General features: G+C 43.1%; 1 protein-coding gene across 1 annotated transcript in view; it reads left to right on the top strand.

Annotated features, from left to right (window-relative positions):
* The first annotated feature begins 895 nt into the window (after nucleotides 1-895).
* LOC144888359 (uncharacterized) overlaps nucleotides 896-24,733 on the top strand; it is a 77,159-nt gene continuing 53,321 nt past the window's right edge. The window contains exons 1-4 of the mRNA XM_078766056.1: nucleotides 896-1,025; nucleotides 5,110-5,276; nucleotides 5,511-5,621; nucleotides 5,862-6,170. Coding sequence (XP_078622182.1) covers nucleotides 896-1,025; nucleotides 5,110-5,276; nucleotides 5,511-5,621; nucleotides 5,862-6,170 — 717 coding nt within the window. The remainder of the gene's footprint in view (nucleotides 1,026-5,109; nucleotides 5,277-5,510; nucleotides 5,622-5,861; nucleotides 6,171-24,733) is intronic.

The following is a 24,733-nucleotide window of genomic DNA, read 5'->3' as shown; positions in this document are numbered from 1 at the left end:
AGAACTGTTACAGTCAGAAGTCTGATTATGTCACCAATGGATTCCTTGTACCTGAAAACATAGGCTTAGTATATTTTAAAAAGTTTTTAGGGTAATTAGAGGCAGAAATAGAGCAAAATATGTATTTTTATGGCGGCCATTTTGAAAATCCCACACAGGTATCACCGCAAATGTAAACATTGATTTTCAGATTTTCGATGTAATAACGTTTCCAAAAATGTATAGGTTTGCTAATCTACCATGATTTTGAACGAAAAAACATAGTGAACCTGACTAGTAGTGTCAATTTGTTTTATACGTTGTATCAACCCTTCCCCCCCCTCCCCTCCCCTCCCTCAGCCCTCTCTCTTCCACAGATCTCTGGATGTCCCTGTTCTCTACTGTTGTTTTGCTTGTTTGATTCGCTCTCTCTCTCTCTCCCCATCTTGTCTCCCGCTCCCTTCAACATGTTTTATTTGATATGTTTTGCGTTTAATGTTCGCTCTTACACAAGCCCCGATCTCATATACAAAAAAAGTCAAGCTTAGGTGAGCAGGTCCTGGTGGCCTTACTTGAGAAGGATATGGAGGAGCACATGGCCCAGGAAGCTATATATGAATGTAACATTGTGGGAGAAGGCCCAGGAGGGGAAGCAGGAGAGGTGCCGATAGCGATTGAGGACCCAAGCCTCCCCCCATCTCAAACCCTCCCTCCCACCTCCCCAAATCCCCCCCCCCAACCCTCCCCCAACCCCACCTACCCACTTCCCCACCAGCCCCTGGAAAAGGCAGCACCAATAACATAGAATAGTGGGACACCGTTGCCTTTGACTAAATGATGTTGTTGATTAGTCAACTAATGGCACAGGTGATAATTAAAATGCAGGAGGGACAAGGTGGCTGGCATTAGGCATGATATGCATGCAGGGCAGGTAGAGGTGAAGGTTGATATGAAGGCTATGGGCAATGAGGTAGCCGCAACACTCGAGGCTGTACTGAGAGAGGTGAGTGAGCATGTGGATGGTGTCCGGAACGAGATGGGAGCAGGTGAGGCTAGAATGATGGAGATAATTGGGATAAAAGAAGAGGTTAATGGACTTAAACAGGGAGTACTGTGTATGAGGATGTGGATGTGGATGAGGAAAAAGAACAGAAGAAGCAAATCAGAAGTAATACAGGATCTAAGGGCAGCTTGAGAAATGCCCTTAGATTCTGTATTTGGACTTGAACAGCAGGAAGGATGTAAAAAGAGATGTTGGCAAGTAAGAAAAGAATTTAAAATGGGACATAATGGCCGGACACAGAAGATAAAATAAATGGGTCGAAGGATTAGAGACGACAGAATGGAACATGAAAGAAATAATGGAAGACACTAAAGTAATCTCAAGCACAAGAAGATAAGCGAGAGGGCAAAGAATGTTGAGGAGGAGATCATGGAATATGTAGAAACACTGTGTAAAGATCGGGATAACACGTCAGGTGCAGGTGGAGAGGATATGAGCGATCAAAGCGGATCACGACGAGGTGAGGCTGTGTGAACTGGAGCAAATTCATGGTGTGAAAGGGTGTGTGACGAGCTTGGGTGGAATAAAGAAGCCGGGGTTCCTTGGAGTGCCGAGCCTGAGAGTAATGGAGTGTATGCCATGAGCGGGCAGAGTGGAGTGCATGAACGAGGGAGGCACGGGTCGTGCATCGATTCAGACAGGGGTAACCGTTAGCTTGACTGAGGGGAGGGGTGAGGTTACTGAGCGGGAAATCTATCTATAATTCCGGTAATCTCTGTGTGTCTGTGTGTCTGTGTGTCTGTGACCGCTGTTTCTCGACAACCACGGGTCCGATATACTTTAAACTTGCCAGGTATATTGCTGGGGACCCGAGGATGTGCCTTTTCAAGGTTTTAAATTAATCGGACAAGTACTTACCGAGCTATGTCCAAAAAACGCTTCAACCAATCAGAGAGCAGCGAGCTATCACGTGTGCCGAACGTGGCGATCAGACTCTACCTCGGACGGCACATTTGAGAGCGTATTCATTTATTTCACGTTGGAAAACTATGTTGCCGTTAAACTATGTTTTAAAACGAATTCAAACTGCGATTAAATTAAAACGATTCATCGTAACTGCGACGATTTGCGAACTTCCGGACAGTGAAGACTTCACTTCCGGCAGCCAATCACAGAACACTTTGTTGCGTAGGCGAGGCCGATGTGAGAACGAGCGGAGCTGAGCGCGTTACGAGCTGACCGCCATTACGTTACGGTTCGTAATTCGATTTCTTCCGGAGAAAATAATAATTTCTCGATTTCATATGCGCATTATTTCTCCCAATTCAGTCAGAGCGAAGGGCGGAAGCGAAGAGCGTTGTTTTTTTTGTTTACGGGCGTACGGGCGGGGTAGAGCGTACGGGTAGCGTTTTTTTTTTTTTGGGCAAGGAACGGGCACCCACGTACGGGCAATGCCCTAGTATTTTAAATGTTAATATGTTCTCATCCTGTGCGCGGGGGATTAAAAAGAACAGGTTTGTCATCCGTACCGGTCCAAGGGAGAGTACATTTCAAGGCACTCCTTGTCGCTGTGTGTTAACGGTCTGTGTCGGGCAAAACGCCCGTATGCAGATGATTGAAAAAAAAATTCCCAAGAAATGGTGTGTGGCTGAGTGTGCGCGGCACAAATGCTGCAGCATCCGGCACAATTGGCAAATTCAGCTGCGGGATCTCCGTGGAAAGGCTCATATCTAAAGTTGTGTGTGAACTGTCATGGAGAGACCCATGTGTGCGAATGGAGTGAGATTGACTGGAGTGGATCGTGTGAATAAATGGTGTGCGTGAGATGGCTGGTGTGTGTAAGTTGTGTACGCTGGGCCATGGGGCGATTTGGGGATGTACCACATTGTGGTGAAGTGGTGTGGTTGTGGTGAAGGTTACGGGGTTGCTCATATGTGTGTGACGTATGTGGGGGTGCCACAGCGCGAGCAGTGGATGTGGAGAACACGTCCGGGTTCCCGTCGGGAATCCGCCGAATGTGAGTGCGAACATTTAAATTCATTGGCAGGTTCCAGATGTGCCGCAGAACTTTCCCACAGAGGGGGAATTACATAGGATAGAATATTTAGAGCGGAAGCGGTTTAAAAGCTGGAACTCTAGAGCAATCGCTGCTGTTTGAACGTGTTGGGCACCCGAGGAGAAGCTGCCGACCTGTTCATGCCATGGAAGGATTACCTGCCGAGATAAATTGTCTTGCCAGGTTTGGCGGTCTCAATCGGCGTCAGTCATTACTTAACATCCCATTAGGCCGCGAAGCTAGTTCAGAGGTCGGGGAGAGTCTGAGAAATTCCAGAAAATGTTTTAAATAATTTTTCAATCTTTATTTCATGGAAATTGAATTAAATACTTAAACACTGCTGAACACAAATCGCCGCCTTGTTATTTCCACGAACCTTCAGGTTAGCATGCTTCAATAGCGCTTAACATCCGGAATTTTTATTTTTAACAATATTTATCTTCATGATTAGTTCACCTGGAACGATTTTCCGGGGAGCTTATGTGATGGTGCGTCATCAGTCCGTCCATCCGTCCATTTTTCCGTAAACACTTGCAACTTTTTCGCCTCAACCGCTGATTGAATTGTGACGAAACTTGGCACAAATTATATTTGTTGCGTTGTCACTAAAGTTTTTCACGGCATTAAAAAATTGGGTCTTCCAGGAGTCAAAGTGGATCCACGTTTAACGCCCCCAAAATAAGAATTAGCTTTTGACTCTGAAATTACACACACTGTTTTGATGAAACTCGACCACAACCGTCATCACCTTTGATGTACCAATGTTTGTTCATGGCACGTAGAAAATCGAAGTCTAAGGGGCTCAATGGGAGGGCACCATTGAGCAAATGGTAGAATAAACCTGGGCAAGTGTGTCCAGGTTTGACCCCTCAAAATAGATGTATGCTTTATGCTCTGAAACTACATACACAATTTTGATGACACTTGACCACAACCTTCACCAACCATGCTGTACCAAAGTTTTTCATGGATTAAAAAAATCTGTCCCTTTGGGGTTGTGCAGGGGGCAGGGTCTGCCCTCCAAAATAGGTATTTGCTTTCCTCTCAGAAACTACACATCCAATTCCAATAAAATTTGACCACAACATTCTGTTCATCACCCATGATGGACCAACGTTTTTTCCCAGCATTTACAAAAATGGGGTCTAAGGTAGTCTATGGGGGTTGGGGGGGGGTGGTGGGGGGGGGGGGGGGGGGTGGTGGGGGGGGGGGGGGGGTGGATGGAGGTTGATTTTTCTTTTGTTTGTTTGAAGTCTTATGATGACGTTTGTATGATTGTACATACTGCCCTGGCCACCAGCATCCATTCAAATTGGTTAAAAATGCCCTGAGATGGTTTAAAATACCTTTATTCAGTGTTGTATACTGCTTTATTCTACCAGATGAGCGCCCGGGGGTATTGCCCCTCTGTTTATATTTTCATGGAAGTATACATTTCATGACATAACATGTTCTATGATCTCTCAAGATGGATCTCAGTCTCATTTCCCTCTAAACTACTGACGCTGATTTGTACACAGGTGATGTCTATCCTGGAAATGTCGAAGGCAGACAACACAACAATGATTCATCTGTCACAGAAGATTCAAAATGTGCTTCGGCAAAGAAAGGTTCAGTTGATATTCACATGACAAACGGAAGTGCTGCCTGTTTTGCAACTGGTGAGTGGAAATGTAAAAAAATCATTTTGCAGAAGAGATCTTTTGTGTTGAGAAAATATTAAATTTTTGGAAAAGTGTTAAATATTTAGCATTTTGATTTTGACAAAAATAAAAGAGAATTGTTGTGTTCTTTCTTTCTGTAGAACAATCCAGAAGTAATAAGGGACAAATAAGGTCCAGGTGCAGCTTGACGGTGAAGAAGAAGCCTTTTTTGAAGAAAAAATCACGAAATCAAGACTCGCTTCCTCTAAAATACAAGTGCATGTCTGGGCCTCACAACACCAAGATGAATATTAAATTGAACAAACACAAAAAGGTTGTAGAAAGGGGAATACGTTATAAGTGTAATGTGTGCAGAATGGATTTTGCTTCAACGAATAACATCAAAATACACATGTGGATTCATACAGGAAAACACCCCCACAAGTGCTCTGTCTGTGATAAAGGTTTCTTGATAAAAAGCAATTTGAAGAAACATATGAGGATCCACACAGGAGAACATCCCCACAAATGCTCGATATGTGATAAAGGTTTTCCTCAAAAAGGCAATTTGAAATCACATATGAAGATCCATACAGGAGAGCATCCTCACAAATGCTCGATATGTGATAAAGGTTTCCCTCAAAAAGGCAATTTGAAATCACATATGAGGATCCATACAGGAGAGCAACCTTACAAATGTTCGATATGTGATAAAGGTTTCCCTCAAAAAGGCCATTTGAAATTACATATGAGGATCCATACAGGAGAGCGACCACACAAATGCTCGATATGTGATAAAGGTTTCTCTCGAAACGGCCATTTGAAATTACATATGAGGATCCATACAGGAGAGCGACCACACAAATGCTCGATATGTGATAAAGGTTTCTCTCGAAACGGCCAATTGAAAATACATATGAGGATCCATACAGGAGAGCGACCTTACAAATGCTCGATATGTGACAAAGGTTTCTCTCACAACGTCAGCTTCAAATCACATATGATGGTCCATACAGGAGAGCAACCTCACAAATGCTCGATATGTGATAAATGTTTCTCTCGAAACGGCGATTTCAAATTACATATGAGGATCCACACAGGAGAGCAACCTTACAAATGCTCAATATGTGATAAAGGTTTCTCTCGAAACAGCCATTTGAAATTACATATGAGGATCCATACAGGAGAGCAACCTTACAAATGCTCGATATGTGATAAAGCTTTCTCTCGAAACAGCCATTTGAAATTACATATGAGGATCCATACAGGAGAGCAACCTTACAAATGCTCGATATGTGATAAAGCTTTCTCTCGAAACAGCAATTTGAAATCACATATGAGGATCCATACAGGAGAGCGACCTTACAAATGTTCGATATGTGACAAAGGTTTCTCTCACAACGTCAGCTTCAAATCACATATGATTGTCCATACAGGAGAGCGACCCCACAAATGCTCGATATGTGATAAAGGTTTCTCTCGAAAAGACAGTTTGAAATTACATATGAGGATCCATACAGGAGAGCAACCTTACAAATGCTCGATATGTGATAAAGGTTTCTCTCATAGCAGCAGTTTGAAATTACATATGAGGATCCATACAGGAGAGCAACCTAACAAATGCTCGATATGTGATAAAGGTTTCTCTCGAAACGGCCATTTAAAATTACATATGAGGATCCATACAGGAGAGCGACCTTACAAATGCTCGATATGTGATAAAGGTTTCTCTCATAGCAGCAGTTTGAAATTACATTTGAGGATCCATACAGGAGAGCTGAAATCTCTAATACCAGGATATGAAAAATGAGATGAAGAGGATTTGGAAATTGAAGAAATCTGAAATTGTACCAGTGATAGTCAGAGCAACAGGGAATCCAGATGATCAAGAAAATCCCAAAGAAGTACTTATAAAGCATTCCGGGGAATATCATGACAAATAATCTACAGGTGGAAGCTGTCAGAGGTTCAGTGAGGATTCTGAAACGAGCCCTTGGACCAAAGCTATGAGAACGAAGTTTCACAAACTGGTTAATGAAAAAGAATCCTTTCCCGAAAAAGGAGGTGGAGATTTTGATTTCTGGGAGAACTTCCTTCCACCTTCTAAATAAAACCGGTCTGTGAAGATAACAACCAATGAGAGCATCCGTACAAATAGACCATGGGCCGAGTCCACTAATTCTGATTGGTTTTCGAAATCCGTGGTCTACGATGAGAAGTATCTGCATATGTGCTTGATATGTTTAATAAGTGTATATGAACCATTAATGAAATGTTCCCATGTTCGAAATTTGCACATTAATGAGCAACGGTCAAAAACAAAGAGGAAGTTAAACTCCGTTGGTGAGGAACTCCTTTTCCCTAGCAACGGTTGCATAGATGCTTCTAAATCGAGATTTTGAGCATTGAAATCCTCTGATCATGCAAATGTATGATTTTGCAAATCATCTGATGTTATCAGATATTATTTTGTGGATTATTTCAGATACATAATTCCTATTCGTGTCCGTTGCTATGGTAAAAATATCCCTAGCAACCAATATTTCACAAACTGCTTATATGCATCAATTGATTCACTAAAAGTATAAATCTGCCATGGAAATTCGACTAGCCAGGCTCGAAACATACTGGTATACTTTGGGGACTCGTGATCCCACCCCACATCCCTATATTTATAAATTGGAAAACAAAAATGAAGCATTAAAGAAACAAATATTTCAAAAAAACCAAAATAATTATCACACATATACTTTAATGGGTATTTATATTTGTGTAGTATCCCCATACTACCTTTCTCTATTTTTGTCCTCTTGAGATATATAGACACACAGACACACAAAAACACACATACTTTTACACACATGACACGTGTACATCCATATCATTCTTTTTATATTACAAATGATCCTCATTCACTCTTCTTTCTTGTAAATATTTCCTGTTTCCTTCCCCTTTCTCTCCATTTAACACACACACACACCCACACACACCCACCCATATGCACACCCATGCAGACACACACACACACACGCACTCATTTTCAAAGTCACATTTTTCATAATCATAATTCATCCTCTCTCTCTTTGACTCTCTCCCTCCCCCCCTCCCCCCCCCCGCCTCTCTCTCTCATTCTCTCTAAAGCTGTGTGCATCCCTATCTGAAACAGCACTAAATAATGGCAAAAGCCACTCAAACAAACCATTTATGTTCAGATTATAAACGCCTCATGTGTTTCACATATTCTCTTTGACATGCATATGATATTGTGTATAACAAGTCTTGATGTAAACAAGTTTGTATGAGGATATCATAGTTTGAATCATTACACAAACATCCAACTCCTCCAGTTCCTCTGACTATCGGCAAGTTCGTGCACATTAAATACTGTACATATAATTTGGTTCAATAATAAATGGAAAAGGATAGATATTGTACTTGGCAGGCATATTGATTGTAATTTTTCATATGAAAATCCGTCCCTACAGGACAAAAGTTCACATTCTTAAACTACATGCGTTTTGTTTTACCCCGCAGTATAAACTGTTCTCGGCGAAAAGAAAACATAGATATAATCTTTTAACTTTGGAATGAAATGCATAATTTCCCAGTCTTACATTCATCTGAAATACAAAATTTTGTATCAATTAATCTTTCATTTTCAAATGGAAATGACCCCATTCTATAGAAAGTGGCAAAACCTTTGTTGTTAAATGAAGAAAAAAGAACCAAAACGCAGATATTTTGGTTGATACAATAACATAATGCATTCCTGTCAATCATATTTGTGCATTCAGTAGCAAAACATGAAAATAAATTAATGACTAATAGACTCAAGTGACAAAAACCCACAGAGTACAAGGAAATAATGAAGCATCTTCATCTGATTCTCGAGTGTCAATTTCTCCCTCAATCTCTGTCAAGTCAGGAACAGACGCCTGATTTGCACAGTCTTTACATGAACACAAATCAGAACAGGGAAGCTTGTTGAGCAAACACGAGCACCACCCTCGAGTACATTGTGTCTTCTTGCAAGAGCAATGGGCAAGTTTCATTACACTTGATGGTGCTGGGGGAAGACCCATCCAGTCTATGGTGAGCAAACCATCATCAATATCCCAACCATTGTTCTTTGGTGATGATATTTCTGGTTTGCTGATAAGGCACATTTTGTGAATGGCGGCTTGGGAGTTTGCTCGCTATATGTGCTTGTGCATGAAATCTCTGTTTGGAGGCAAGCTTTTCTCTCCACAGCCCCAGTCTTGAACATTCTGCATCTTGCTTCATTTACATCATGACAGCCCTTCTGCCCATAGAGTTCACAGGTGTATGCTTCGATGTCTTCATGCAAGGATGGCGGTACTGTAAACGTCATGCCAAGCTTTTCAAACGTGGATCAGTGGTCTTTACTTGATGTCAAGATCTTTGCAGATTTTGGTTTACTATTACCATACAAAGCACTCACTGTGTCGCATCCAGTAAAACAATGAAATCCTATTAACGCAGAACAAACTTCTTTCCCGAAATGGTCAAATATGCAACGGACAACAATTGTGTGTGTATTACTTCCTCGGCCTGTGTGGAAGTAGAACTCTGCATCTATGTCCTTGCAAAATGCCACACATAGTTCAAAGATATCGGTGTCTGGACCGATGATGATGATGATGATGATGATGTGATCACTGTTACTTGCAGCGTACAAAGAGTGAAGCAGAAGTCTCATATCGGCTTCTTCTTGTGTTGAGAACAGACTTGGGATTGGTTAAAAACTTCCACATCATTGCCATGAATTCGAATAGAATGACACTCAATGCCTTGTCCAACAATAATTGTGATGTCATCAATCAGCTTCCCAGTCTTGCACCACTGTTTGAACAGAAACTGGAGCAGATTTTCCTTGTTGTCACCACAAGATCGAAACTTGGACCATTGTTTTGGAGTCCTCTGATCAGGAGGAAATATTTCAGTGATCTGAGTCCCTCCCTCTGCTCGTCTTCCTCTTTCAGCATTCTTTATGCTGCTCGGCATGTATCTGTCCAGAAGAAAGAGCACAACTCTGGACTTATTCATCTTTGCCTGTTTCACAAGGACTTTGAACATTTCATCAGCAAACTGTCCAAATGTTGCCTGTGGTTTGACGACTCTGATGAGTGCCATTGAATCCCATACTCACATTGAGCCAAATTGGATCTCCTCAACTGTGGGTGATGATCAACTGATCCTCCAGGAAGCGCATGAGTTTGGCTTTGTTGGTTTTCACAAGAGAGCCGCCATGGTTTGCCAGTGGTGCAGGCAATGGACCCAATGAATGAACCAGCATCTCTTTGATGTCGACCTTTCTCACTGAACTAACAACAATCAGCCTTGCGGACAGATCCCGGTAAGCTGTCAAGGCGATTTCTTTGCCCTTCACTTTTGTTACGGTGGACTTAGCTGTATACTTGAAAGTCTTCAGCTCCATCTTCTTCATGGTGTCATGAAAACCAATATCATTTGATTGAAGTCTCTTCTGGAAGAATGTTGTGAGGGCAATTTCGCCTTTTTCCTTAGCCTCACGAAGGTCTGCAGCAACAGGTCTGATGAAAGCTGACCTGATTTTATGTGATACAGCTTGTCTCCTAGTGAACGATCAAAAGGGTTGACCATATTTTGAATTGTATCCATGATGTTCTGAATGTCCTTCTCATCATGCTCTATTCGTGTTCTGTCTAAGTCAACACGGGCCCTACATGAAGTGTCCTGACCAGCCATCCCCTGACACTCTCTCGTAATGGCAGCTCTTTCACGTTTTGATAATGTCTGTCTGTGCACTGCACCCTTCTTGAGTGTGAATCCAGTCAGTCCTCCTTTTGTCTTGGAGTCTCGGTTTGCAGTTTGCTCAATTACTTGGTCACAAGCAATGTGAGCAAATCCATGCTTCTGTTGTCTCTGTACAACAAAATTCCCATCTTGAAACTCTGCATCGATGTCAGGGTGACTCTCCCTCAAGCAGCACATCTCAAGCCAATACCATGTCAGATACCTTGCATTCTTGATTCTGTCATACGAAAAGAACCAAGGAAGAATAGCACGGATGCTCGACAGGTGAGGATTCCAACCTTGTAGCCCTGATAAATATGAGCAAGTCTTCAACCATCTGAATATATCTGCTCCTGAAGTTGAACATCTCATTATTCAGGTTGTCCATGATGAAGATCTCATTGCCACTGACAAGCAGCTGGAATTTCTTTGAGTTGACAAGGTCGTTAAAGTCTTCACCCAAATAATCCTGCACAATGCACAAGGTCTACCAGTAAACCTCTTCTGGTGAAATGCCACAATGAAGACTCTCTGCTGACTTTCACTCTTGAATGCCTCTTTTTCCGCCTCTAGAACAAACATCCGCAGTCTCTTCAATCCCACTCCTCCCTCCAGGTCTTTAAAGCAGGTGTTCACCACCATCTCATATTTTCCCCATCCCAAACCTTGATCTTTTCTGCCCACGTTAATCCACCTTAAAGCCACCTTCAAATTCCGATTTCTTTCCTGAATAAAACCACCCTGTCATGTCAATCTTGTTTATCCCGCATACCCCACTCAACCATCTCTCTTCCACAGATCTCCCGATGTCCCTGTTCCCAGGTGTTGTATTGCCCTCTCTCTCCCCATGTTGTCCCCCTGCCTCCATTATTATATGTTCCACGTGTTAGCTCTCATCGGAGCCAAGATTACGCATGCAAAAAAAAAGATTCACTGTCTCCTCTTCTGGCGAGCACTGTTCTTGGTCAGTTTCTCAGTGTGGGTGTTTTGACTGCAATTTGTTATTATATATTTGTTGTTCTTCCAGGAAGAATTTGAGTATGGTGACGGCCTGCATGGAAACTGGTCCCTCCACCCGATTTGCACGGTCTGGTTGACTGTTTGTATTTGTGATCAGCTCAGTTCTGGAAATAAAGAAATGAATGACTCCGGTGGCACCACTATATCGTCAGACTTGGCTTTGTTCTCAACCATCATCTCTGAATTTAGGCTGAGGAAAATTATTGGGTCTGTCACCAGTTCCTTTCAGACCAAAGCAGGGACTAAAATGGATCCTTCTATGCCACCGTTTTTAAGCTTGAACTCTGCTTCAAACCATCCTTCAAATGGAATGAGGCTTCCATTTGCAGCCTTTAATCACAATCCATCCTGTAGGATTTCTTCCACTGGTCTTACAATGGTGTCTGGTAAGTTATCTTGTTGCCAGTCTCTGCTTGAATTGCTTACCTGGGAAGCGGTATCCCAAAGGGCCTGAACCTCAATGCCATTCAGTTTGCAGTGTGTTATGGGTTAACCGTAGAAGTACACGAACGAGCATCGACATTATTTAATCCAAACAATGGACGAGTTGGTTAAATCATGCATCAGTTCAACATTTAAAGTGAATAATCGTCGAAATAAAAACGGGACTGCGGGTCCTGAAGCTTCCTGGATCAGGAGCAACAGTCACTCAAACCACAAAGACCTCAGGCATTGATTTTTTTTCTGTCGTGAACAAACTTTGGTGCATCATGGGTGATGAAGGTTATCCATTTCTCGTCAAGTTTCTTCGAAGTTGTGTGTGTAGTTTCGGAGAAGAAAGTACATAGCAGGCGCCCCTAATGAGCGCAGATTTTGATGCGGTCAATCAATCCACCTTGACAAGGTATCAGGTATGCAGCTTGTGGTCAGGTTGGTCAAAATCGCGTGTTTGGTTCAAGTAATAATGACTGAAGTGTTTGTGGAGTCACTCACTCACTCACTGACTGACTCAATGCCTCACACTCATTCTGACACTGCAATGGCGAATTAACGCACGTGCCCAGGCCACAAAATTTAATGACGTCATGCAACCAATGCAGCCCGACATCAGGAGAGATGGAAGATAATGAGAGATCACGGATGGTGGTTTATCATCTTTCGAGATGAGAACGAAGGTAGTAGGTCTCACCTTGCTGACAAAACAATGACCTTGTGAGTGGCGATAAACACAGCACAAAGGGAGTGCTCCATCTCGAGGAAAGAAAGCACTGTCACGTGATGAATCGATGAAAAAACGTTTTCCTGATGTTTACCTGGACAGGACTATTACAAAATTAGGGGATGAGGTTAGTATAAGTAGAAAAAGCAGGTTAAGTAAAATAAAAACTCAGTTTAATACATGCAAATGCAACAATAATCGCAATAAAAATTGTATAATTCCTAATGTTAATACATATCGATATTGTTTATCAAATCCACACTATAATATATTACACGATCACAAAACACCCCTCATTAGTAAATGGACCAACCCGTGATCATGGCGGAACGTTGCGGTTTTTAAAATCGGAACACCTGTCCCAAGGTGAAACAAAACTACTCCAGCGATGTTGAAAAGCGGAACAGCTCAACTTAGTCAGGCAGCTTAGCAGCATATTAATCGAAAATGCGGAACGGCTTGACAAAAGCGCCATTTTTATTTTGGTGGTCCATTCGACCATATGCAATAGATTTATGACCGGAGGCAAGAAATATACAGTGTTCGTCACCTTTTTATTGGGACAAAAACCAAGGACAAAAACCAATTATGTATATATTTTCAACAAGGAGGCTAACTTTTATTTCATTACGTGCAGTGTTATTTGTAAAACTTATGCATGCCTGCATAATAAATCTTACGCTTCCATGTAATAATAATTAGCAATATAATACCGAGTGTTTATACAAATGTGTTATACTTGTGACTCGCGCACCTCTCATATATCTAACATGTACGCAACTACAAGGATGTAATGACAATATAGCTTTAGAACAGACAACATGTTGTTCAAGGTAATTTGTCCAGCAATTTATGTATTTACGATTTTAGTCTAACTCCAATAGCTGATGATTTATTTGCATTAATGTATTGCTCGATATTATGCTGTGCGAGTCGTATTTGCGCAAAAGTCAAACACTGTATATGTCTTGCCTCCGGTCCTAATTCTATTGCATATGGTCCAATGAACCACTAAAATATAAATGGTACTTTTGTAAAGACGTTCCCCCAAAAATTGCCAAGCTGCCTAACTAACTAGAACGGCATTCGGAGGAGAGCATACCTGCACCGGGTGAACACCTTATGTTTTGTTGGGTCGGACACTGAAAGGTTGGATCTGGAATCGACTTGAACCAAAATCGAATCGCTTGTTGTTGTCGCTTAGCAACTCATACACCAAATTTCGTCTGAATTAGTCCACAACTTTTTGAGATATTCTGTTCAAAAACAAAGACAGACAATCAGGGGTGAAAAACATAACCTGCATCCACTTTCGGTTGCGGAGGTAACAAAAGGTGAAAATGGTTAAACATCAACTGAAATTAACTTTGTTCATTACACAAACGGCAGAATCACAAAAGGGTCTTCGGTCTGTCGAGCTTGTGTGTTCAGTTACCAAGCAGCTTGCTATCGCTTGCCAAGCCAGCCGTTCCTTACCAACGGTTTTGATGAAGTTCTTGCTTGTGTGCTTAAACCACTTGGCGAGCACTCCACAATAAACCTTTTGTTCTTCCATGAGCCTCGTCTATGGAAACAAAAATAAATAAAACAAGAACCAGTCTAACAGTGGTGTAACCGGCCGTGTTTGATGATTTAGTTGAAGAAGGTAGTATGACCTGGGTGGAGATACCAGTTCGTAAATAATGTAAAGTTTTCAATTATTTTGAAGTACTCTCAGTCTCGAAGTTGTCTGTCGCCATGGAAACGAAGAGATTGCATTGAGACCCTGGTTTATTCTCGATGTTGATGACTTAGCCAACACCATCAAAGTGACCTCAGCACCATCCCGACACATACCACTGTGTGTATTACGCAATGAGGTATTTTACAGCAGCCGGAGTGCAAATCCTGCCACCAACCTCCTTGAGAGAGGACCCAGTGAGTTGGTACTCATTTTGCCGACCTCGGAAGTATAACAGGTGAATCAACCCACCTGGTGTTAATTCAACAGCTGATCGGGATTCAAACTCAGGACCCAATGATCCCAAGATCTCCACCATAACCGTTAAACCAACACCAGGTTTAGGGTGGATGGAGACAGTCATAAGAAATGCTTCATTGTTTGAAGATCCCTCAATCAAAGTTTCAATTAAACTGACGTGGCGCGGGCGTCTCACCACACGTGGGTTCAGAGGGATCGGTGTAAATGATAACATCGCATAATTATATTTGCTGTTACTGGTTGTTAAATATAACTTCATTATATGATAGATTTTAATTTTTTGGGTACTGCAACTGGTAATGTTAAATTTAATCAACCGGTATCTTGATTTATTTCTGACGCACTTCCGGTCATACAGCGCAGTGTTCTTGGCGAGGACCGCATCACAACTCACAAGAATGTGTACATACGTAATCAGGAAATAGTGCTGCATATTACACCTGATTTGTATTGATATACTTTAGTTTGAACACTTTGTCAGCACAAGATGTGTTTGTCAAGCCCAGAGTTATGTATTGGAATACCTTGTGATGTACGTGTGTGATAATTTAGACCATGTTCGAAAATAGGTCTAACGTCTTTTATTCATCCGCCAAACGTCTTTGAACGGAAGAGAAGTCGTTTCATCTCAGCACGGCAACTCGTCTTTAGAGCCCAGGATAAAGAGGTAACAATGTATTCCTTCATTATAATTCAGTGTATAAATATGTCGGACATCTATGGAACAAAGTATTTTGTGGTTTCAAGGTTTTTTGTTTTTTTTGAGCTTGAGAAATATTTAGTTTCTGTTCTTTCCTCAGCCTCGTGTTTCTGGGCCCAAACCACGTGGTTTTGAGTTCATGTATCATGCTCTTTGTCTTTGTCAATTGGAAAGTTTAACGATCGAGGTGTTTATCAGGTAATGTGACATTGTTCTAACTATTGGTATTTTGTTTGCATTGTCATAGTTTATAATTATATGGTGACAGTAAGAGTTCGCAATTTCCTTTCAGGTGTGCGATCGTTTTATTGTGAGCAAAATAAAGTTGAACACAAGACACAAGTGTTGAGATCTTTGCTTGTGATTGTGCTGAGACATCGACAGGATCTTTGAGGGTCGACAACTCCTCCATCCGCCAAGTGTCACTTAATTTCATCAATTTCCATGGACGGATCCACACCATGGATTACTCAACGGATCTCCCTCATCGACATAGGAATTTGATACGAAACCCGAGCCTCGTTAAAGTGCTACTCTCTCAACTCCTCGTTCCCATCCTCTCAACACCTTGTCCCCACCCTCTCAACACCTCGTACCCATCCTCTCAACATCTCGTCCCCATCCTCTCAACACCTCATCCCCACGTCCTCAACACCTCGTCCCCACCCTCTCAACACCTCGTCCCCACCCTCTCAACACCTCGTCCCCACCCTCTCAACACCCCGTCTCTACCCTCTCAACACCATGTCCCCACCCTCTCAATACCATGTCCCCACCCTCTCAACACCATTTCCCCACCCTCTAAACACCATGTCCCCACCCTCTCAACACCATTTCCCCACCCTCTCAACACCATTTCCCCACTCTCTCAACACCATTTCCCCACCCTCTCAACACCATTTCCCCACCCTCCCAACACCATTTCCCCACCCTCCCAACACCATTTCCCCACCCTCTCAACACCATGTCCCCACCCTCTCAACACCATGTCCCCACCCTCTCAACACCATGTCCCCACCCTCTCAACACCATGTCCCCACCCTCTCAACACCATGTCCCCACCCTCTCAACACCATGTCCCCACCCTCTCAACACCATGTCCCCACCCACATTATGTGTGTTGAACCTGAAAAGTTTAACTTCCAGCAAAGTGGAGACTCCTTGGTGCAGGTGTGAGACAATTGCAGCGAGGAAAATAAAAACACGTTTTATATGTTTGTGTGTATTAAACAAGAGGATCAACTCTGACCCTGAACAAGACATGATGCTGATGTCGTATGCATAAATTATACCAACACATCACCTTCAAACTAGGATAGCATCCACGTGCTATTCAGGTCTTTGAAGATGGAGATTTTTGGTCACAAATATATTGAATTAAAGTGGCCGATCCAGCTTACGCCCTTATTGTGAGCTCATCAGGATAACGTACTCATAAATAATTTATTTGTGACCATGCTTCATAGCTCAAAGGTGAGTGTGGCTGTCTCTTACGTATACTGTCAGTGTAAATGTGGTGATCAAGCTGGATACGTTTACCGTTTACCAAGATACGTGATCAAATTGGATAAGATAATAACTAGCAAAACATTCCAAACTGAGTAAAGAAAATAACATGTATAGCTTTTCTGTGATTACCATAAGCATTGTATCCTTGGCACGTCATCGGTGAAATGGAAATCTTCTTGGAATGTCTCAAGTTCCAAGGCCTGAGAGCAGAAACAGCCCAAGCAGTGATGGTTAAGCTTGGAATTGAGAATCAGAAGGCTATTCGAGCTTGTACTGAGTCGGATCCATTGCGGACCGAGCTCCTCTCTCTCTCTCCAAAGATAAATTACAATTTGCAATGCATGCTGACTTCTGTAAATTTATGAATTCTTTTTCGAAACCGCAATATGTCCAGATTGCAGGTTCTTCTGTTTTGGGAAGTATTTTCGTCAACTTGGAGAATGTTATTCGGGAACTTTCCAGTTTCTGTGAAAAGATTTTCGGATCCCAAAATGTGCACCAGGACAATGTTTCTGGTTTCAATGGAATCGGGCTACGTAATTTCTGCAATCTCCAATTTCAGGATGATGGATTAACATCCAAGTGTGGTACGTGACGTATTTTTTAAATTCAACGTGGCATGTCAAGAAGTATCCTTTTTGTTCTGTGATATTTGTGGTTTTTTGCCACCAAAGGTTGATGGAGGTTATGTTTACACCCCTGCCTGTTTGCCTTTGAGCAGGATATCTCAAAACATAATGGATGTATTCTGTTGAAACTTGGTGGATAGGTTGTGTGTGTGACGAGGACGGATTGGTTAGATTTCGGTGACTATCCGGATGCGGATCCTATAATTAGCCCTTCCACCGTGCAACTGGTGTGTGTGTGCGTGTGTGTGTTTTGTCAGTTTTTGTCTCCATATGCGGGTTTCAGAAGGTGGAATGGAGTCCTTCCAGTCTTGAAGTATTCACCTCTATTTCAGTAATAATGTGAGAAGCAACTTCAAGCAAGTGGCTTATATTGTGATTTTTTAAATGCATCTGTGTACAATTATACCTTCATTCTATTTATTTGACTAGAATGGACCATTGGGGACTAGGAATGCCCGGTTGTCATTATCTGAATGTTTACACAAACGAGTTGTGATCATATTCATATGGCTTGTCATAAATATGTTTACATACAGGCACTAATATTGACTGAAGATATACACCGATGATACCAAATTGTGGAATAATCATGCCCCCAATGCATATAAATCCCATATATTATGATAATCCAGTTTTTCACAGAGCAAGTTGTGAAGTTTTGTTGTTCTCAAAGTTTTATTTTGAGGCCTCTTTTGAGGATCGTCACTGAGCCCCGAACAGTTTCCAACTGCAGTTTGTTTGTTGTCATATTCCCAGGGATCGTTTTATAGATCTCTGTATGGTTTTTTTTTTGTCATTTCCATTGCTCCAATAATCACTGGTACAATTTCAGCGCTCTTCGTCTTTTCACTTCATTTTTGCGATCTTGGTATTTCATCATTTTCTTGAGTCCTGTGCTGTTGAGGCCAATTTGGCTGGGTCCTGACATATAAATTAGCAGTGCTTTATTTTCTTTTTTTGAACCCAAGTATGATATCCGGTCACAATGCTTTGTTTTCTATGCTTAATGCGATAATTAGGTTGTACCTGAGCCAGGGATTACTTCATTGTTTTCAGTGATTGCTTTTGGATAACTTTTCCATGAGTTTTCTGGAACTGGAATATTTAGACTTTTGCAGATGGGTTGGTGGATGAATCCACATTCCTTGTTGTTTATGTGGGTGTCTCCCAAACAGCGGTTTTGTCCGTTGGTTGTTTTCTCGTATAGTTGTGGTCTTTCCCAAAATGGTGCAATCTCATCTCCACTATTTTCTTTGCCAAATCCTATTCCAGTCTTCGCCCTTCTTCATCATCCTTGTACTCCTTCTCTCTTTCACCTCCCTGTTCCCTTCTGTACTTCCATGTGTGTTATTATCCGCCATTCTCCATCCATCTCAATCTACATCCATCTACATGTTTGTGTGTATTGACTGATGACTCCATCTACATCTCGCTGTCTGATAATATGGACCAACTTCTATCTACTCATCCCAACTCTCTCTTCCTCATATGTGGTGATTTCAATTGTCACCATGCCAGTTGGCTGGGTGCGGGTACCTCTCTCACCAGCTATGGCTCCTCAGCAAAGGACTTCTGCGACTCATTGGGACTGACACAATCTGTCAATTTCCCGACCCGGATCTCAGTCAATGGAGCATCTTCTCTTCTGGACTTGGTTATGACTAACTTCCCTGAAAATGTCTGCTGCTCTTCTTCTGCTCCAATCGGCTCATCTGATCATGTGCTTGTTAAAGTGGACATCTCTCTGACCATTCTCAGAGAGCCTCCTCAGCGTCGACGAGTCTGGCATTTCACTCAGGCCAACTGGCACGGTCTTCAAGCAGCCATCAATCATCTGGACTGGTCTCCTATCTCTACCACCTCTGACATCAACTCATCCTGGGAATTCTTCCAAAGTAAATTGCTCTCTCTCATGCACAGATTTATCCCATCTCGTCTTCAGTTGTCATACCCTTCCTCCCGTCCATGGTACACGGAATCTTGTGGTGAGGCTGTTGCCCAGAAACAACTTGCCTTCGTCTCCTGGAAAGCAAATCCAACGGAAGGAAATCTCATTTCCTTTCACAAAGCCCGAAACAATTGTGTGTCCACCCTCAAGAGAGCCAGGAAACAATATCTCTCCATTCTCAAGACCAAACTCTCTTATCTGTCTCCCTCTTCCAAATCCTGGTGGTGTCTGTTCAAATCTGTTTCTGGTGTTTGTTCCCCCTCCATCCCCTCCCTTACCTCAAACGTCTACACAGCTGACTCCGCACGTGAAAAAGCTGAATGTATCAACTCTGTGTTTGCCTCAAAATCTTGTGTCCCAAACCCATCCCTCTCTATACCCACCGTACCCTGTCGTACCCAGCTGCTCCTGGACTTAGTGTCTTTTCCTCCTGACAAGGTGGAAAAGTTTCCGTCAACCCTCGACTCTGGTTCTGCAACTGGACCTGACGGCATCAGCCCACGGGTCCTAAAATCCTGTTCTTCCGCTCTTTCCCTCCCTCTCTCTGTTCTCTTCACCCTCTCTTTTGCTCAAGGTCAACTGCCATCTGCTTGGAAATCAGCCAACATCACCGCTTTGCACAAAAAGGTGCAAAAACAGATCCTCGCAACTACAGACCAATCAGCCTTCTCCCAATTATCAGCAAAGTCATGGAATCCATCATTGCTTCGAATATGAAATCTTTCCTCTGCTCCAATGGCTTGATCTCTGATCATCAATTTGGTTTCAGACCAGGTCACTCTACTCTGGACATGCTGCTTCTGCTGTCTCAACAATGGATGGAGGTCCTCAATGCCAAACAGGAAATTAGAGCTGTCTCCCTCGACATATCACGTGCCATCGATACGGTCTGGCACCCCGCTCTGCTCACCAAACTCTCCTACGATGGTATCCATGGAAATCTCCATGCATGGCTGGCGGACTTCCTCTCTAGTCGAAGTCAACGTGTGGCCCTGAATGGGTTTCTCTCATCTCCTCTTCCTGTTCAGGCTGGAGTTCCCCAAGGCAGTGTTCTGGGCCCTGTGCTTTTTCTGGTCTTCATCAATGATCTCTCTGACTCTCTTGAAAATCCTCTCCATCTCTTTGCTGATGACTCCACTCTCTGCCGCTCCATTTCTCATCCCTCAGATCGGCAGTCTGCAGCCTCCTCACTCTCTGCAGACCTGGACAAAATCACAGACTGGGCAAACAAGTGGAACATGTCTTTCAATCCTGACAAATCTCTCACTCTTACGATGTCTCTCCGAAAAGACCGACTGGACAACCCTCCCATCTACTTTCTGAATAATCCTCTCCAAGAAGTTCTGTCACTCAAGCTTTTGGGTCTCACTATCTGCTATGATCTTTCCTGGGAAAACCACATTTCCAAGCTAGCCTCCAAAGCCAGTCGCCGACTGGGCATCCTCCGTCGTGCGAAGTCCTTCCTTGGCACACCTGACCTCCTCACCACATACAAGGCTTTCATCCACAGCTCAATGGAGTACTGCTCTCCCCTCTGGGCTGGTGCTCCTGCCTCACACCTAGCTCGTCTTCACGCTGTTGAAACCAAAGCGTTCAGAATCATTGGAATCTCCAGCGATGACGCTATCTCCGAGGGCCTTTCACTTACTCACCGCAGGCAGGTTGGTGGTCTTTCCGTCTTCTCCCGACTCCTCTCCGGCTTTGCTCCCCCAGCTCTCTCTGGGCTCTGTCCCTCAAATATTCCTACAGGTCGCACAAGATCTGCCTGCAACCCTCTTATGGTTAAACTGCCAAAATCAAGACTCTCTGCTCACCTTCACTCCTTCATTCCTCTTTTCTCCCACCTCTGGAACAAACTCCCTCACTCTCTTCAATCCCACTCCTCCCTCCAGGTCTTTAAAACGGCTGTTCACCACCATCTCTTATCTTCCCCAATCCAAAACCTTGATCTTTTCTACCCCTGCTAATTTCACCCCAAATCCACGTTTTTGAGGTGACTTTTGACTTCTTTCCTGGAAGTCCTTGGTGTCCTTGCGTTTTATACCTATCCTGTCTCCCGCCAGGCACTCTCCCTCCCACACATCTCCCGATGTCCCTGCTCTCAAATGTTGTGTTTGTGTGCTTCCTGCCGTTCTCTCCCCATCTTGTCGACCGCTCCCCTTTTTATATACTTTGTTTGCTTGTTTGTTTGATTTGTTTGTTTCATAAATGTTAGCTCTTTCACGAGCCTCGACTCTGTGTGTGTGTGTGTGTGTGTGTGTGTGTGTGTGTGTGTGTGTGTGTGTGTGTGTGTGTGTGTGTGTGTGTGTGTGTGTGTATATATATATATATTATATTTATATATATATATATATATATATATATATATATAAACACAACAACATCATTTTCATCCCATTCAATTTCGTTGGTATTTTCACTCGGTCCACGATTGTAAGGCGGGTCTATTTTCCCTCTGCAGGCACCACCGGCCCTTGCCCCTGTTACTGTGCAGGAGGTGCGAAGGGCCCTACCCGCCCAGGCACCTGTCCCTGTCCCTGCTCGTGCACGGGAGGTGCAGAGGGCCCACCCGGCCCTGGTACTTGTCCCTGCCACTGCAGGGGCACCACAGGGTACCCTGCTGTGGCCTTAGTCCATGGGGCCGGCATGCCGCCACCAACCTCTGGCCACCCTGGGCCAAAATTCCGGGGTGGAAACCCTGGAGTATCCGTCCCCTCGTCTGACCCCTCATCCTGTCCCTGCCAATATGTGGGGCCCCACCCTTCCCCGCCACACCAGCCAATCACCTCTGCACTAACATCTGCAACATCTCTTCCTTAACCTCAACTTTCCGTTCCATTCGGGCTTGGCATTGGTCAGCGGCCACGCATAATTCCCGCACCACCCTCGTCCGCCAGTCAAGCATAACATATTTCAACTGCTTCCTGATAGGGGGCAGGAGCCCATCCACAATCCCCCCAAAAAATTCAATTATATAATTTTCAATTATTTTGAGAAATATATAATTTGTGAATTATTGGTTCACGTGTTATCAAACGGGGTGACCACTATACTCATCATGGGTGTGTGTCTGTGTGTCTGTCTGTCTGCAGCATAACTACCCGATGATATCATCCGATCTTGATGAAACTTGGGTGGGAGGTTGATATCATCATCTAGTTGTGTCCTGCCTAGAGTGGGCATATTGCGCCCATTGTGGGTGGAGCCACACCCGAAAAAGATGTCTTTTTCGGGGGTAATCAATTTAAAGCTACATCTTCTCCGAGGGGTATGGTGGAATCTGATGGGTTTTGATATTTGGTTAGGCCAATGTCATGTGTCTAGCCCCACGGAGCTCGATTTTTCATTTTCGCGTCAAGGTCACAAGGTCACAAGGTCACAAAATTTAGAAAATTCGATTTTTGATGGTTTTATTACATTTTTCGCTTCCTGATAGGGTGAAATGTCGTACATGATCTTATATTATCACATGCATCATGAAATACAAGTTTTCCAACAAATTTCAGAATCTTTTACCTTTGACCTTTGAAGGTCACAAAGGTCAAAGTTAAAAAGTTGTCAGAATCGAACCGAATTTTCGGTATTGTGTAGCTTACTAACCTCATAACTGATTATACATTATTTTATATCTCATTTCAAGGTCAGTAACCTTCGTTTTGACATTTCCGGGCCTGGCCTGTCCAGGCCTGTTTCGGTTATAGTCAGTCCTTTGTCATTGAATACCGCTCACTCGTGAACCATCGTCGTCTCCTGACTTGCATATTTTAGTTTTTTATTTTATTGCTAAATTGTTTTTATTTAATTACATTATTTTTTATTTTTTATTAAGCTCAAATTCTGTAAGCTCTATATAGCTGCCTGGCATGCCTCTCCTCTTTCTCCCTGTTTACTTTTTTCTCCCGCATATCCTCGGGCACCTCAAGGTCCTTGTCTACCTTTAATACCCATCCTACCCAGGTCATCTTTATCACCTCTTACAGCCAAAACCCTTTGAATTATTTTTCCTCCTTCTCCTGTTTCACCTTTAACTCCTTGTATTCCTTGGTCACCTTGGTCGCCGTGGTCGCCTTGATCACCTTTATCACCTTTAACTCCCGGTACTCCTTGGTCGCGTTTAACTCCCAGTACTTCTTGGTCGCCTTTAACTCCCAGTACTCCTTGATCTCCTTTAACTCCCGGTACTCCTTGGTCGCCTTTAACTCCCGGTACTCCTTGGTCGTCTTTAACTCCCGGTACTCCTTGGTCGCCTTTAACTCCCGGTACCATGAGTCTTTTCAACCATTCCTCATTCTCCTTTTTCTCCCTTTCCTCCCCCTCCTCCCTCCCACTCCCTTCTTCAACTCCATCCTCGACCCTTGCTGCCCTTAAAGCATCTCACCATAGAATATTATACATGTATTCATCTGGATTTTGAGATATTCTTGTATGTATAATTTTTCTCATATTAGGATACCAATAGGATTTGTTGACTATTTCTAAAAGAGTTTTATATTTCATAACTTTGACAAGTTGATTTTTATTCACTCAACTGAACTATGTCCCGCTGAGTTTTTGCTGACACCCAGTGTCCGTCGTCTGTCATCTGTCTGTCTATCTGTCGTCTGTAAACAAGTCGACTTCTATGCTCTAAAAGTCACAAATATTGATTGTATTTGATGAAACTTGTTATGCAGCATCTTTGAGACATAAACTAGTTTCGGATTGCATTTGGGTGTTGCACGCCCAAAAATGGGCATGGCAGGGCAGTGTTACATATTTATGTGAATGTATGTGAATTACTATTCAGGTCTTTGCTTATCAATGTGTAGTCGATTAAAGGTTGTTGTGATTAAAGGGTCAGGAGCCCTTCTGGAAAAAAGGAGACCGGAAACGGAAGAAGAAAAGACACAGAGTACTACAGGAGTACGGAAGAAGAACTACAGGAGTACGGAGACATTGAGAGAGACATTGACCATGGAGGGAGTCGGGAGTGGGGCTCCCGTGAGGAATGTATAAGATGGCCATCTTAGAGTTACTGTAGATGAGTTTACATCTTTGTAAGATGGATTGCTTATTGTTGATGGTTGTTGATTGCTCGGGGAATATATCCTTGATTGTTCCGGATCCTTGGTGTGGGGTTTCTTATTGATTGGAATTCATATTGATTGCGTTACGAACGCGCATAAATAATAGATCTTTCTGGCGGAGTTCCTTTCACGGTCCGGGGGTCACCGAGACCAGGTAGTCACCGGGAGGACCACGTAACAGAATTGGGGGCTCGTCCAAATTACGATTTGCGGATTCGCAATTGGGTCTACGTCCGGGATTTAA

Source organism: Myxine glutinosa, chromosome 1, assembly GCF_964187855.1.
Source record: "Myxine glutinosa chromosome 1, kmMyxGlut1.1, whole genome shotgun sequence".
NCBI lineage: Eukaryota > Metazoa > Chordata > Myxini > Myxiniformes > Myxinidae > Myxine > Myxine glutinosa.
Note: the sequence above shows the minus strand (reverse complement) of the source record. Positions and strands in the feature narration are given on the sequence as shown.